The sequence below is a fragment of the Lampetra fluviatilis genome, chromosome 39, assembly GCF_964198595.1.
Source record: "Lampetra fluviatilis chromosome 39, kcLamFluv1.1, whole genome shotgun sequence".
NCBI lineage: Eukaryota > Metazoa > Chordata > Hyperoartia > Petromyzontiformes > Petromyzontidae > Lampetra > Lampetra fluviatilis.
Genome location: NC_136313.1, coordinates 7,784,540 through 7,801,068, shown reverse-complemented (window position 1 = coordinate 7,801,068; position 16,529 = coordinate 7,784,540). Strand labels below are relative to the sequence as shown.

The 16,529-nt window shown below is 46.5% G+C and overlaps 1 protein-coding gene across 1 annotated transcript in view; it reads left to right on the top strand.

The window, feature by feature from the left end:
* The window catches only part of LOC144945945 (RNA polymerase II elongation factor ELL2-like), a 49,585-nt gene that overhangs the window by 21,192 nt on the left and 11,864 nt on the right, over positions 1-16,529 (top strand). Inside the window, exons 3-5 of the mRNA XM_078874614.1 lie at positions 3,862-3,989; positions 8,082-8,245; positions 14,119-14,393. Coding sequence (XP_078730740.1) covers positions 3,862-3,989; positions 8,082-8,245; positions 14,119-14,393 — 567 coding nt within the window. The remainder of the gene's footprint in view (positions 1-3,861; positions 3,990-8,081; positions 8,246-14,118; positions 14,394-16,529) is intronic.

Below are 16,529 nucleotides of genomic sequence, written 5' to 3'. Positions count from 1 at the left end.
GGTAATTTCTCAAATTAGAACAATTGCTATAATCACACGAAGATTTTCATAATAATCCCCCTAAATGGTATTACATCATATTCTCAGGTTTTTTTTCGGTAAAGTCACGTAGGTAAAAAACATTAAAATGAATGGAAACGTATACGTTGGCTACCACAGCCTGATAAGCTCCCCCCCCTCTCCACCTCCCTTCAACTTGCTTATAAGGGATTACATCTTGAATCATTGCTTCACTTGATGCAGCTAATTCGGCTGTGACGGTCCCACCTGATGACGGAGACTTGTGTTGCCTCCGAAACGTCGTGAATTTGATTTTTGTTTTGTTTTTGTTTTGTTTTATTTTACTTTCATTAATTTTAATGTTTTTACCTACGTGACTTTACCGAAAAAAACCTGAGAATATGAATCATTGCAGTCACGAAAGCTTCAAATCTAGAATTGGTATTACATCACCTCGGCATTAATGGCATGTTTTACAAAATACAACTGGATCTCTGGTTTTAGATTCGAAAATAGTAAAATCAACATTCACTGCATTTATAATCCCTTATTATAAATGATGCTGTCCAATTTCTCTCTTAAAACCGAGGTATTTTATGTAATTGCCTAGATTACCTTAAGCACTTGAATCATGTTGGCAGGCATCACAATGACCCCCCCTTCCCACTCCCCCAATATTTGTACCGGAATCTAATGAAATAAAATCTTGTTATAGCGTTATTTTTTTTATTTAGTTTACTGCAAACGGCTCGTTTTTGACATCGCGAGCAGTCACTGGCAAGCCCGGGCAGTGATACCGTGTCTCACGTTGGACTTTGGCCGAAACAGCGTGATATCCCCGCACTGACGTTTGTGGCAGAAACCACAATCAACACGCACTTGTTTTCCCATTTAGCAGTGTCACCGACCACGGGGGGGCCATACGGAGGACACACGCACGTGGGATCACGATTTATTGTTGACTTGCGATTGGAGCAGATCGTATTGCCGGAGGCACCTTTGCAGATTTAGGTGCCGTCACTGCAAGCTGCATTGACGCCTAAAAGTTTGAATCGGCATGCTTGTTTAAAAAAAACAAAAAAAGTGAAGGTGTCTGCGGCATGCCGGCTCTTGTTGCGTCAGGCGAGGATGCAGGAGTGACGCGCCAGGAGGCGCTTACCAGGAGGCTGTGTCGGGTCTTTGGAACGGTGATTTAATGCGCGCACGTCACGTGTGTGCATTTCAAGTGGCATTTCACCTGTGCGAAAGCCATCATTGCGCTGGAGAAGTCCGGCGGCGCGCCGTCGATGCTGTTAGGAATCGCTGCGACGGCGGGTTGCCTTTTTAAATCCTTTATATTAAGTTCGCTTGCTTGCTTAGGACCGTGCAAATCTTTCGGTCGTTTTTTAACCCACTTCCCGTGATCCAATCGAGCTGACATTTTCCACACAGACTCGTTGTGCGTGACAATTAATGTTCGTGAAAATTTTTTTCAAAAATTTTACACTTTTTAGGACAAAAATATATTTAATTACCAATTGCTTAATGGTGCAATGCAATCATCTGACCCATAGGTGGCAGCCATCTCAAGCCAGAGGACGAAAGGACTCTAGCCGCCACGCATATAAAGGATTTATAGTGAAAAACTTTGTTTTTACGGGTTATACTTATTATCCTCGTGCCTTGCGCCAGAGCAATTACATTGTCTCCGTGACAACGCAGGTCGGCTTCCATAGCGTCAACACATTTAGTTAATGCATGCGTTATAATTTGTGCCGTGCATGGCTCGGCGGCTGACTATTATGGACCCATGGGAGTCTGTAAAACGCGCACGGGGGTGCGTGCTTGTGTTTTGTTTACGCGTGCAATGTGTTATTATCAGTAGAAAGCAGTAGATGTAAATATTGAGTCAGCTTTTGCTTGGCCCCTTTCTAATCTCGAGTCTGTGATTTGATGCCTCGTGCTTCAGCCATTTATCCCCATATGGCTGCACGTAAAACAAGTTCAGAAGCACCCTGTCTTAATCTATCTTAATTCCTGTATGCAGGGGATTGCGGGGAAAGGACAGAAAATGAATGGAACTTGTAAACACAATAATGGAGATGGAGCGCTGACAAGAGTTCGATGCCTGTAATGGGTGTTCTTCATTAGACTCGGCACATGAAATGTGACATGGATTGACTGCAGGGCATCACAACTCGAGTTTTAATCTGGGAGAGCAGCGGCAGTGCCGTAAATTCACGCTACGGGGGTTGGCCTTGTCGCATGTTTCCAAAAACGTCCCGGATTTGTGCCGGAACCCGGGACAACCCCCCCCCCATCCACTTACTCGTAGCCGCAGCTTGCCGTCACGCCGCTGATGTGACTACGGGAACGGTCGCTGAGGTCAGCCGCGAGTGGGCCGTCCTTAGTCTCGCATCGGCGGACGCATGCAGCGTGTGACGCAGGCAGACTTGGGAGCATATTGATTTTCTCTCGTCGCTATACAGCGGGGCGTGAGCGTCTGCGTCAGCTCTCGGGCGATTTGCGTGCGTACGCCGCGGTCCGTGGCATCCTGTGTCGCTTTCATGCTCGTTGACTGACATATCGGAGTATCTCCGTGAGTCACCGGGGACTTGTGTCGCAAAGCACAGCTCCTGCAGCAAGGCAGGGGTAAACGGGTGGTCTGTTGTCATCGTATTGATAGCTACATTTCGGCTACATCCGGTGGCAATGAGTACAACTTTTCCCGAATACTGCTTTCTATTCATAAATGTAACCTGGGGTTATTATGTTTCTGCGTCATGACGGGATGGGCTGTGTGTGTGGATGTTTGAGGGCTAATACAAATATTCAGGTGTGTAGCTGTTGAATTATCCACAGACTTCTATATTTACTGATTTATACTTTTAGTAAAGGAATCTTTTATCTTTGCATTCCAATTAATCGTGTGTAACAAAACATCTACGTGACTTTACCGAAAGAACCAAGAAGATGAATCCCTGCAGTCACAAAAGCTTTAAATCGAAATCAATTGATAGATTAAAATGTATTCTTGTGCTCATGATATTATATCGTCAAATCATGGTTGTGATAATTGGTTCATAACAATTAATTTAAATTAAATGCAAATGTTATGTTACCATTACGTTTAGGGTAATATGCAAACTAAACTGTAGAGATAATACAATACCAGAGAAAATGAGCACGAATACAAATTAGACGGGTAAATGAGACAAAAAAAAACTGGACATGTTTTTGAATTTTGACAATTCATATAATTTACGGGGAGTGGTGTAGGGTTAAATTGTCACATTGCCATGGTAATGATGATGTTTAGTGGCCTTTGTAAAAGGAGATGTTGGTTTCTCTATATACGCCTTCGTGTTGTGCATGTCCCACCTATTTGCCAAGTGTCTGGATTTGAGGTTGCATTTATACGTTCTATAAATACAAATCTTATTACATTGCTCTGAAAATAGTCTAGACTCGGCGTTCAGTCATGGCTGAAAAATATGCTCTTCATATTTTCTTTCGTGACGTTTTTCGCTGCTTGTTATACAGGATGTGGAACTTTCTCGTGCCATGTTTTTCACGTTAATAAATTAATGACGACCATTTTCATTCTGCCAACGGATGGAGGCCCCCCTCCTGTACACACACACACCATGTCAGTCATGGTGTTTTTTTTCCATGCCACACTGTTGAGTGCCGATTGGTGAAGGGAAAGAGAAGGCAGACAGGTCTGACATCACTTGCCACTGATGCAAGCTGTGAACCGGGAATTAAACTCGGGTTACCGGCTTTGTAGGTGCACTGCACCACTGCTCCACAACAGATATTCTCCAACACAAATAAACCAATGTCGTTGCTTCTTTTGTTATTCATTTGTCTTGTCCGCAGGTTATGAAGATCCCTGTGCCAAAATCGGAATGCCTGTCAGGGCTGCGGTGTTTTTCCTTCGATGTGTCGAGCGCGGGGAGGGACGGTCCCCAGGCGAGCCTGGAGTGCATCAAGCAGTACACGGACAGGTACGGTGGCCCCGCCGCAGCCTGCCGTCACGCAGAAGCAGCAGCAGCGCAATTGCGTCACCGCCCATCCTTATCTGCAGTCTGCACGCGCCGGTTTAAAAAATCTCGTCTGCCCAAGTTTCCCAAGTGGCTTGTGTACAGTGTACACAGCGAGAGGGGGGGGAGCGCTTGTGGCAATCTATTCTTGACACAAGCACATTAGTGGTCGTATAATTGCCCACCCCCCCAATTCTGCATACCTTATAAATAAAGCTGAAAGCGTAATAGCGTGTGCTAGATAAATAAACGCGCGTAGGCTCTGTTTGTTTGTTTTTTACGCTCGGCAGGATGGTGAAGTGAAATGTCTCTCGGTGTCTGCACCAGCATTGCACATTGGGGTGCGCTATCCCTTCCTATGTAGGCAACGCAACTCATAAATCACCACGCTTTACAGCATTTACATCATGTGGTCCAACACCATGTGAGACTAGGCTCTAAGGAAAGCTGTCTCGGGTGTGGACCAATCAACTTCAAGGACAGTGCATACATTATCAGAGTTATGTTATTTTTGCATTATGACTGCAGGTATTGTGGTCTATGCAAACATGACTCCTTGTAAAAAAGGTGTCAGTTTTGTTGCCAGATAAAAGGGTAAAAAACCAATTATCACCACGCTTTACTTACCAGGCCATATTCATGAATGTCTTGCTTTTGATGCCTTTCCTATGCAAAGGCAAATGTAGAAAATTCCATCATTGTGTACATTTATGCTCCAAAATCAAATGGTTCGTTGACGTGGCGTAGCGGTGCAGCAGTACGGATCAATCAGCTGCCCTGGTTATTTAATGCAGGTGTAGTAACCAAAACAGTTACGTGAAGTCCGCTTCACACTGGACAATTAAGGTCCTGTGACATCGTTTGAAACAAAAAATTGCCTGCAAATTATTTAGTTGAAATAGACACAGCAATCATCGCCCCCTCCTGCAAAAACTTGGTAGGAGCATCCTGAAAGAGACGTGAGGCTCGATAAAGTATGGTAAACTATTCCCACAACCTGGGCGGCATGGGGAGGCTCTCATCCAGCAGCCGATTAATAAAAGGCAAGTGCATGTGCATGCCTTTACTGTTTCAGCAGTAGTTGACGACACCAGACAACAACATGAATCATGTTGATGCCGTTGTCTTGTAGAGCCATTAGAAATTAGAAATGGCTCTTCTTGATGTTTCGCACTTTGCACACAGATTGTTTGTGCTTTTCTACGCTCTGTTTTGGATATGTCTGTGCGCCCTGGTTTCACCGAGTGCCTTAGAACCCTTTCATAAACACGTTGTCAATGCTTCTGCAACGCTGTTTGTTTTTAAACTATAACGTATTAACACAACTGTTGTGGCTTTTGGGGGTCCTTTATTGACCTTACTTTGTCTGACAGTCGTTTGAGAGGCTTCAGACAGTGTTTTTATTTTGCTGTTGTCACCGTGAGCTCATGGAAATCCGCCAACATCGGAAGCTCCTCTTTGAAGGAAGAGAAAAAAAGCAATCAGCGTTTTTTTTGCGTGCATTTTCTCTCTCCGCAGCCTTGCACAGTTTTGGTTTACGCAATTCCGAGTGGCACAGTTTCCACAAACTGTAGGACTTCTCTTTGTTTTGCAAAGAGCATTTTGTCGGCCCCCTCCCCAAGCCCCTGACCGAGCGAGCGGCACTCGGGGACATAGTCGCACATGCGGGGTGGGGCGTAGAGTGTGAAAGGAAAGGCACCGTTAAGCACGGGGAGGCTTTGCGGGGATTAAGCTCCGCTTGTTTTACCTCTGCTCCTGATAAACATTGCCAGACTGGCCCCCCCCCCCGCGTGCCCCAAGGGTGTAGAGCTGACATGAAATGACCCTTACCGTTTACAGTGCTTTTATAAACAGAAAGAGCCCCCCCACCACCCCAGGTGGATTGCAGATGGAAAAATCGTGTCGTGTGTCCATTGAGCCGTTGCTAGCATCTGTCGTACCACATTCTAAACAGATCCAACATTGTGCAAACAGCGATCTCGATTAGCACGTTTGTCTGCGTACGGTGAGAAAGAAGTTCACCGTACATACGTGCAAGGATTAGCTGCGGTTAACGTTAATGTTGCCTTATTGACACCGTTCGAACACAGTGGATCATTTTTACCTGCTAACATTTACGTGGGTGAGAGGTAGTCCATTTATTATTGGGAATCCAGAACGCTGTTTCGCATGGTTATAACATGTAAACCCTGGAGTAATTATATTGCTTGAATAAATGTAGATGCCGTGTAGTGTGCGCACCAGCAAGCAATGTGCAGAGGTGGTTGTTTGTCTTTTTCTGTTACAGGGTAGGCACGTTGTGTTGTAAATCATCATGGCTGGTGGATGATTAATATGCCCCTGGCACGGCACAAATCGGCCGACTTATGTGAATTTAAGATGGCCTCGGTGATGTAATATATGCATCGTATTTCTCATCCTGTTAACTAGTTATTACAGTGTCATCGTCTGCAGTGGGGGAGAAAAAGCAGCTGCTGAATAAATAAGTAATCCGTGGAATGCAAAGTCACGTTTGCACGGCTGAAATAGTGCGAGGGACACACACGACATGAAATTCTTAGCAAAATCAACAAGTTCTTGACTGGTGGCACTGCAACGGCTACTGTCGGTAGCTCGAGAAATAGTGCGCTTCACAGTGTGATAGCATCACGTGAAAACATCTCGCCGATGATGAGCATTTTTTAATCCTTTATATTAAGTTCACTTGCTTGCTTGCTTGCGCGCTTACGACCGTGCAAATCTTTCGGTCGTTTTTTAACCCACTTCCCGTGATCCAATCGAGCTGATATTTTGCACACAGACTCGTTGTGCGTGACAATTTATTTTCGTTAAAAATGTTTTTCCGTAACTTTACACTTTTTAGGGAATTTTTTTTTATATTTAATTACCAATTGCTTAATGGTGGCAGGCAATCATCTGACCCATAGGTGGCAGCCATCTCAAGCCAGAGGACGAGAGGACTCTAGCCGCCACGCATATAAAGGATTTGTAGTGAAAAACTTTGTTTTTATGGGTTAATTTTTTTCAGTTGTGATTAATAGCACAATACATGAACTGTGAGCGTCCCAGTTGGATTTTAAAACTAGGTAATGAGCTTATTTATGGAGGATGCGATGCAAAAGAGCACAACGATTGTATTTCTTAGGTGTGTCGAAGGTGCACGTCCCAGATTGTCCAATGTAGATGGGAAGCGTTGATATCTAGAAAGAAATTAACGAGCGCTCCGATGCCACCGTTTCACTCCCTTTCTTTTTTATGTCACAACAGCAATGTTGTCCAGAGCTCTTTTGATCGTCATTTTAAACTCATTTATTTTTAAACAATGACGTTTTAAACACGTCGCGTCAGCCTGCGACACGCAGTGCACCTATTTACAAGATTTGCTGTTAGCGAATTGTGGTGTACCTTTAAGTACTGGATGTCCCAAGCTTTTGAAGGCTGTTAATTCCCTCTCGGAAGCGTTTTCGTGTCATACCGCGTGTTTGGCGCTGACTCCGACGTTTCGGCCACATACTGGGAGCTTCTTGCCAAACTAAAATGAAGAATATTCATATTCTTAGGTTTTTTCGGTAAAGTCACGTAGGTAAAAAATTCAAATTAATAAAAGTAAAATAAGTATTTTATTTTACTAAAAGTAAAATAAGTATTTTATTTTACTTTTATTAATTTTAATTTTTTACCTACGTGACTTTACTGAAAAACCTAAGAATATGAATCCTTGCAGTCACGAAAGCTTCAAATCTAGAATTAAAATGAAGAAACCCATTCGAGAGGCTCCCAGAACGTGGAGCGAACGTGGGGCATCGTTTCGAAAAATGCGGTACAACCAAAAAACACGTCGCAGAGCTATGCAGCACAACTGTGAAAAAGGTAGTACTATGTTTCAAATGTATTAGTTCATGTACAGCCCTTATGTCTATCCGCTCTCTCTTTTGCGGTTCATTGGGTTGTTTGAATGCACTGCGACAACCTGCACGGTGGTGTTTACTCTGCACTACACCTCCAAATGTACAAAGCCGTCGCCTGTGCTCTATCCCCAATCCGCTGCGTGCACAGCAACGGCTCCTGCCTGCTGGACTGCCTGGGCAGCGTTCAGGACAAGATAACGGTGTGCGCCACCGACGACTCGTATCAGATGACACGCGAGCGCATGACGCAGGCCGAGGAGGAGACGCGCAGCCGCGGCGTCATCGAGATCAAGCCCGGAGGCCCCTTCCTTGGTGGGTTTCGCCCGTCGCGGTCGAGCAAAACGCGTTCGATGCCTCCGTCTCAAGCGGGGGGGGGAGGGGGTTGGCAAGCACAATGACGAGAAGAGCCATGTTTGATAATTCGGCACAAAACTCACTATTTCAAGAGTCGCGGTGCGTGCGGGTACGTACCTCCTCTTTAAGGACCGCTTCGAGACGTAATGTTACGTAATGTACGTAATTTTACATTACGTAACGTACATTATGTAATGTACGTACATTACGTCTTGAACAGAGGTCGCAATCGGGTACCCGATACCCGTACCCTACCCGATACCCGGCTACCCATACCCGGCCGGGTATCGGGTAGGGTACGGGTAGCCGTTTGCGACCCTGGTGCGGCCGGGTACGGGTACGGGTAGGCCGTGAGTCACTGGTGAGTAACCGTTTGTCACTCATTTCGGGTAGGGTACGGGTAGGGAATGGGTACCCGTACCCGGCCGGGTACGGGTACGGGTACCCATTTGCGACCCTGGTGCGGCCGGGTACGGGTAAAGACCTCTGGTCTTGATGCAGTCCTTAAAGAGCGGCAGGTTTTGGCGACCCCTGGTCTAGAGTTATGGTCGTGGATGTGGCGGCGTCAAAAGCGTGTCCACAGCTGGCGTTGTGGTGAAAAAAACATAAACAAGACGTTCCTCTACAAAAGTGCAGCATTACGGCAAAGGTACAGCCCTGCAATGACTTGTTAATTCCGCTGGCGGCAGAAGGGCCTCTCCTCGAGGGAGCTCTGGAGAGCTCTTCTCAAAGCCGTTTTGGTTTACTCTTCTCCCAAGGGACTAACGAAAACAATAGTGCGCTTGGGAGCACAGTGCACTTAGTTGGCACCAGGAGATAAGGCCTCTTTTTTTTCCCTCCTGATGACAATGGCTTGTGTTGTGATCGAAACGTCGTAGTTTATTTATTTATTAATTTGAACCTGTATACATGACTTCACGGAAAGACCCAAAGAATAAAAATAAGGCCGCAGTGGAAGAGGAGGAGGAATGCTCTGAGGAAGAGGCCACCTCCCCCAAGCGGGCTAAGGCAAGTAGGGAGGCCGGCGAGCGCACCTCCTCAGTCCCGTCTCGCTCGGCAGGGGATGGAGGCTCTCGCCAAACACTTCGTTCGTGGGAACGTCAAAATGTGAAGAGGGAGGAAGTTGATAGTGGGGCTGGAGGTTATAGCTTCTAACTTTGCCACAGAGTATGTTCAGGATAAGGACAAGGGCTGTAAGCATGCCGTTCAACCTGCGTATGTTAGACATGGCGCGCCGAGAATGAGGAAAACCGGCAAAGAGTTTTCGGTCGTCCCAAGTCTGTTGAAAAGAGATATGACCTCTCAGAAGACCGGACGTGTGATAGTGCTGTCTTTGGTGGCGGTGGTAAGAATAGTCATGCCGCACAAGCCCTCGCTAGTGGAGGATGCGGCGCTGCTGCTGCTGCTGCCCAATGTATTGGGCAAGGCGACACAGGGAGGGCTGCAAGGAAGCCTTCTGGTGCAGCTTGCACTTGCAGGGGCTTATGTGGCATATTCGGGCAAGCTCTCTTACTCAGGCGGCTCTTCGAAACGTTATGGGCAGAGCGAATGGCAGGACCTTGAAGGAAGCTTACGAGGAGTTGCGCCTGGTCACCGATGAAAATCGCGTGTATATTAAAATCCTGCTTTTTAAATGCGTTAGCTTAAATTTAATACCGTTGTTTTCTTTTTGCAAATTGCTTTTTGCCATGCAATTTACGGGCATTCAAGTGCTGGCATCCTTATAAAATAAGAAAAAAACATGTAAAATGTATGTTCCTTCATCAATCCACAGCTGTGAATATATTAGTAAACGAGAAATAACGACGAGATAAAAAAAAACATATCCCAAGTGATCGGGGTGCGTTTAAACAAACGCGCTGTTTGCAGTTCATTGGCATCGCTGCTTTCGGGTAATAATACCCACATTCTAGCCGAGGCCTCTCTCCGTGGTAAATAAGCGTCGCGTGACGTTGCCGATGTCGATAAAGCTGTCGTGGACGATCGCTTCCAACCACAACACATTGCCCCGTTTGCATGATATGTATCCTCGCCACACAGCATCCTGTTTATTACGTTGGCGCACCGGGATAAATATATGTCGTGATACCCACGTAGGCAGTCTCATTCCCCTTTCATATTGACAGCTTACAGCGGTGACTGCCCACTACCACCACCACCAGCATCTTCCTTTCAACGCATTCCAGTGGCTTTACTCGGCGCAGGTGGCTGGGAATTGCGTCACTTGAAAAAAATATAAATATATATAAATGTGTTGCCGCCGGTAAGCGTTTGACGTAAGAAGTCGCAATGGAAACGGGAGGAGGAGGAGGGGGGGTGACAGCGGGAGAGAGGGAGGGTTGGAGCAGCTGGCCGCTCTTTCCGCGCAGCGCTCCCTTTTAATCAGGGCGAGACGCTTCTTTACGTGACATTTTCCGGACCGAATTGGTAATCTGATTTACGTTTCATTTATTAGCGGCGCGCTGCTGTAAGTGCACCGTTGATAAAAGGAGAAGAAGAACAACAAAAGTGGTGATTTGTTGCAGAATGAGACATTTTGAGGCAGGAAATCGTCACAGCATCGTCATATTCTTCTCTAACTAGGTGTTCTCATTAAAAGTACACTTGGAGGTGTTTATTAAAATAATTGAAACCAGAATTGGTGATTACACCGCAGACTTTAAAACGTAAATTGAACGTTTATGCAAACACTAAGGGTTTATGAGCTGTGTTTTTGTTGAATAATAAAAAGAGTGCCCATTAATCATCTCTGCTTTGGTGCATATGACAGGTTCGTCTAATTGGTAATTTTCATCTCCATGAAGGGTATAATGTACTCCACAGCACATTCAGTAACTGTTTAATTTTATTCTTCCCCAGGCACCCATTAGCGGTGTTTGAAAAGCGTATAATTTCCACGCAGAGTTATTGCTGAACACGACAGTGCAGTGGGAGGGAAAGTGGGACGTTTTCTGCTCCAAACGTAAACGCTCCGTCAACGTGGCAGCCTGCATCCTCGATTGATGAGATGCCTGGCAGGAGTCCCATTTGTTCCCCTGTCATCTCCTCGTGGGGCGGACATTTTTCACCCGCGATCCGCTCTCCAGGTCTGCGCGAAAACGCCACGCTGACTCGCGCGATTTGATTCCGATTCAATTTCATCCTTTCCCTAATATACCTGCACATATATTATTTACGCGGCTTTGTACACTGTTGTTGCGTACGTGCAGCACTGCCAGTCTGAACATTCACTTTTTTCTCTCTCTTAAGTTACGTTAAAAATAAGAGGGCATAGTTGGGTGAAATTGACAATCGGAATGGACATCGCTTCGGTGGTTTCTCTCAGATTGCTTCTCGGCATTGAGTGGCTTTTCCCACGTGTTTCTCCTGATTAAAAGATTTAGTTGCTTGAGCTCTCAAAGCCGCTGTGGTGTCCTACAACACTCCGTCCTCGACCCTCCCAAACCCGCTCATCTCAATATATCTCCTCACTCCTGGAAAAACACGCGGCTAGTTGTAATGCCGACCATCACTTCCATGCCGATGACGAGCAACTCAATATTTTTCGATTTAAAGCTTTCGTGACTGCAGGGATTCATCTTCTTGGTTATTTCGGTAAAGTCACGTAGAATGGAAATAATAAAATGAAAAAGCATATAAAAATAATAAAATAATATTTTATTATTTTTTTATTGTTCTTTTTTTATTATTTCCATTCTACGTGACTTAACCGAAAGAACCAAGAAGACAACTCAATATTGCCGTAGACTCTATGAACCCGGCTTCACTGTGCACTCTCACATCCTGCCTTAACGTCAAGGCTCCCAGTAAAAGCCCCCCTGTCAACCTTTGCCGAGTGAGATGTTGCCCGTTTTCTTCTGATGCTCACTTGAACTCCCCCCCCCCCCCCCCGCTGCTATCCATGCTGTCAACTCCCTGCCACAGTTCAAGTTCAGGCTCGACAACTGCCTATTTCTTCTTATGACACTCTTTTTTATATAAAATTAAAAAAATAGTATGCCCAGTGCTCTGTGCAGTGTCTTGTGACGTATTTTAATGCTGGATAAATACTTATTGGAAATTATAAAAGGTTTCTGTTCAATTGAACCCATTGTATATCCGGCGGATACAGGAGTGAATACACTCGGGTTGTGTCCTCTGCGCAAGTGGCTCTCCGTACGGGGAGTGTCTTCGTATGGGGAGGGGGGAGCCCATTTTCTACTTAACCCTGTCCTGTTCCGATAACCTATGTGTGCGTGATGATGTACGTGTACGTCTTCCGTTTTTCATCCGATTCCGTATGTTCACGTCATTGGAACCGATTACGGATGGAATCGGAAGTAAAAGGCCGTGTGGGAGGGCGTGTGGCACAGTTTGGCGCCAGCTATCGTAGAGTGAGGTCGTGTCGCTCCATTTCTCTGCAGTCAGTACAGTGTCTTTTAAAAACAGCGGCGCTGCACCTCTAAATAAAATGAACACTGAACCGCTTGAGCGTTCCAAGATTCAGCGGTGGACGGAACCCACCTTGAAACTTGCAGACGTCTTGGAATTGGTTAAGTAGGGGGTGGGAGGAGGAGGGGGGGGGGGAGCGGGGGGGGGAAACTATATCTTAAAGGGGGGGGGGGGGGGTCTGAGACTGACTTCCAGGTGGGTGGTTAAAAAACTGCGGTCTTTAAACACTTTCCCCTCACCCTCTCCTCCTTTCGTTTCCCGGCAGTATATTCAGGGCAAGTTCACCTCTTTACTTTTGTTCCAGACCCTTCTCCAAGAAGATTCTGGATGGTGGGGGGGGACTATATTGTGTGGGCTGTTAAACAAAGTATCTGATATTGCGTCCAATTCTCTCTCCTTTCCTTTTAGTTTATAGCTGAGATCTTCCATCGCTGCCAGTGTATACAGTGAATGGTGCCAGTGTTTCGGGGGTGGGTGGCTGGTGGTCCTTCCACTTTGCATGGCTTTCCTAGCTGAGATATCGAACGCCTGGCTTGGGTCGTGCTGCAGATTTGATGTGCCCAAGGTTTTGAGCCTCAAAGGGAGGAGTCAATTGAGGGTGTAATGTTTGTGGAGCTAATTCTGTTGCAGTGTTTAGTGATGCGTAAAGTAAAACCTCAGCGATATCCGGGCATGACCAGAGAAGGCATGGTGATATGTCTGGGTGGTATCTGGGGCAGTCCACAGAGGTGGTGGAATATGTTAACCTCCTGTCATTGGCGAGGTATCTTCCATGTATGAATTAGAATCTGATGGTTTTTAGTGGGAGAGATCGAGGGCTTAAGGAAGTGGCGCACGCCAGATCTGTGTCCCTTTCTGCCGGGAGGGGGTGAGTTGGCCCAACTGGCTCTCCCATAATCTCTCTCTCCCATAACCGTGGAGTGTTTGGTCTGGTCTGTTCCTCCCCAGGGTGAAGAAGTCAGTATGCTTCTGCCATCTTGTATTTCTCACCACCTGAGGTTATTGATCAGGGGGTGGGGGTGTGCCGCACAGGTCTTTGCTCGGGGTTTTGTGTAATAATGTCTCCGATCGGAAGGAATTTGTAGAAATGGGAGTTTGGCAGGTCATGTTGGGGGCCCGTATGTTTTGGAATGAATCAAGGTTTCCATCCCCAATTGTGTGAATGTTGGCTGCCTTCCAGAATGGCCTATAAATTGTTGATGAACAACCACAGCATTGTCGGTGCAAAGCAACATCTATGCACAGGCACTACCTAGCAAAGTAGCAGCACTTATCCTGAGAGTCAACCATCATCAGCATGGTTCAGGCCTGCGCTAACCGTGCATTCTACGATCGTCAACGCTGAAATAAACAATGGCTGCTGCTGCTGCTGCTTTTGCCTCCCATCCCACGGCTTGCAGGCAAGCGGACGGTGCGCAAGCTGCCCGCCAGCACGCTGGACCTGGCGCCGGGCCGCAAGCGCTCCATGCCTGTGAACGTCGCTGGCGCGCTACGCAAGAGCAACGTTGCCACCCCCCCGAGCGTGCCATCGTCCGTGTCCCAGCGGTCGTACCGTGAGCGCGTCATGCACCTACTGGCGCTCAAGCCCTACAAGAAGCCAGAGCTGCTGCTGCGCCTGCAGCGGGATGGGGTGAACCAGCGCGACAAGATGCAACTCTCCCCTGTACTCACACAGGTGTGTATGTTTGTTGAACGTCTTTCCCACCGTACGTAGCCAACCGTGCTAATCGGAGGTGCGAGGAAAGGACAACAAACTGAGCACAGTAACACATTCCTGCGGAGGGAGCTGGTCGGAACGTTGGGTTGCTCGGTCAATGGCCAGGGTCAACGGCGGCGTGGTGTATTCCGCAAATATGCCCGACTGTGAGGGCGGGCACAAGCCGGCGTGAGTAGGTTAAACGTTTAGTTTTATAAGGGCACCACGGGGTTACCAGCCCCTCCCTCCCCACCCAGCCCCACCCCACCCAGCCCCACCCTCCCCACCCAGCCCCTCCCCACCCAGCCCCACCCAGCCCCTCCCCACCCAGCCCCTCCCTGCACGACGGACGGACGGACACAATAATCCCCAGTGGGCTGGTGTAACCAGGAGGTTCCTACCAGTATCAGTTTTCAGTCTAGGTGTAAAAGTGCATAACTCGAGTGGCTTCCTAATATCGGAGGGGAGAGCGTTCCAGATGGCCGCAGAAAATCATCTGAACGTGCGCGTTGACCATCTTTGTTCAATGGCAAACCAAAAGCTGCTGCAAGGATGACCAGAGTTCATGTGATGGTTTATGCGCCTTGACGAAATCAGCAAGGCATTGTGATTCATTTGCGGCTCATTTGTGGAAAGCACTTTGTGTACAATGAGCGCGACCTTATAATGTATCTTTTGGCAACCTGAAGCCAATACAGCTCAGCAAGCACTGGACAGGCATGGTCGGATCTTGCAGTACCCATGACGACATGTGCCAAAGAATGTTGTACACGCTGCAGCTCTGTAATGTTTTTATCGGACGCTCCGTAGAGTAGTGAGTTGTAATAATTGAGCCTTGTCGATACTCCGCCGCATGCCATCACCGTGTTGGCCACGAGGTGAGCGGTGGCGTTGCGACGGCGCCAGTAACCCCCCCCCCCCTCCGCTGTAGTGGCACACCGTGTCTTCTGTCTGGTGGCAACAACCTCGACTTGGGTGCTATTACAGGTGTGGCCGTTGACGGTTCATAACAAATGATGTTGTGGTGCTCATGCAATACGGTAAATCCACTATAGCGGATGTGTGAAATTACACATTGTTGGAGAATTAAAGCAAAACATGGGCTCTGGCTTTTTTTGCATAATTGCTTCAGTTGTGTTGAAACCAAACATGGGGATGTAAGCGGAAGTGGCAAAGACATTTCAAAATTGCATCAAGTAGTTTAAGACAACATTTGTTCCTACTACATCCATAACAGGTTTTTTGGGTTAGATCACTTCAATATGAATGTCATTAAACCCGCCACCACCCGACACAGCCAATGAGTAAGGTTTGTCACGTGAACAAAACATGCCATATTCTTTGGGTCTTTCGGTAAAGTCACGTAGATATTTTAAAAAATAATGAAAAATAATAAAATATCACGACGTTTCGACCGCTTGTGTTGCGATCGAAACGTCGCGATATTTAGAAAAATATTTTATTATTTAAATTTTCTATCTACGTGACTTTACCGAAAGACCCAAAGAATATGAATGCCTGCAGCCACGAAAGCTTTAAGTCAAAACATGCCAATTCGTTACTCGTGTTGGAAAGTAAACCCACGACATTTACAATTCGAGTACGACGTTTCACCGGTAATTACAACCAGTAAAGCATAGGAAATAGATTATCTTGTGATATATGATGATTATAACTTATATTTTCCTAGAGAAAAGGACACGATTCTTTTTCCTGTTGGCTAAAAAAATATCAGAAATGCTGTAATCCTGTAAAAATTCTGAAAACATTTGATATTCTAGTAGGATAGTTGGAACAAAGTTACAATCTCGCCGATGTGTTCCACTTGACTCACCGTCTTTCAGCTTGGGTCTCCTCATTTTGAAAAATGGACATTGCTTCCCTGTGCGGGCCTGGGACATGAAGATTGATGTACGCCACTTAGCGTGCAATTTGCATCAGCGGCGAAGCAGTGACATCTTTATAAGCGGGACAGCGAGGAGCAAATTTGTGTTTCGCAAGCAGACACCACCCACACCTGGCTGTGCAGGGATGGGGGCCAGCGTTTGAGTACAAATAGGATTTACATTTTCTGCTATTTTTGTCTGGCTTTTATCAAGCAAGTGACAAGCCTTT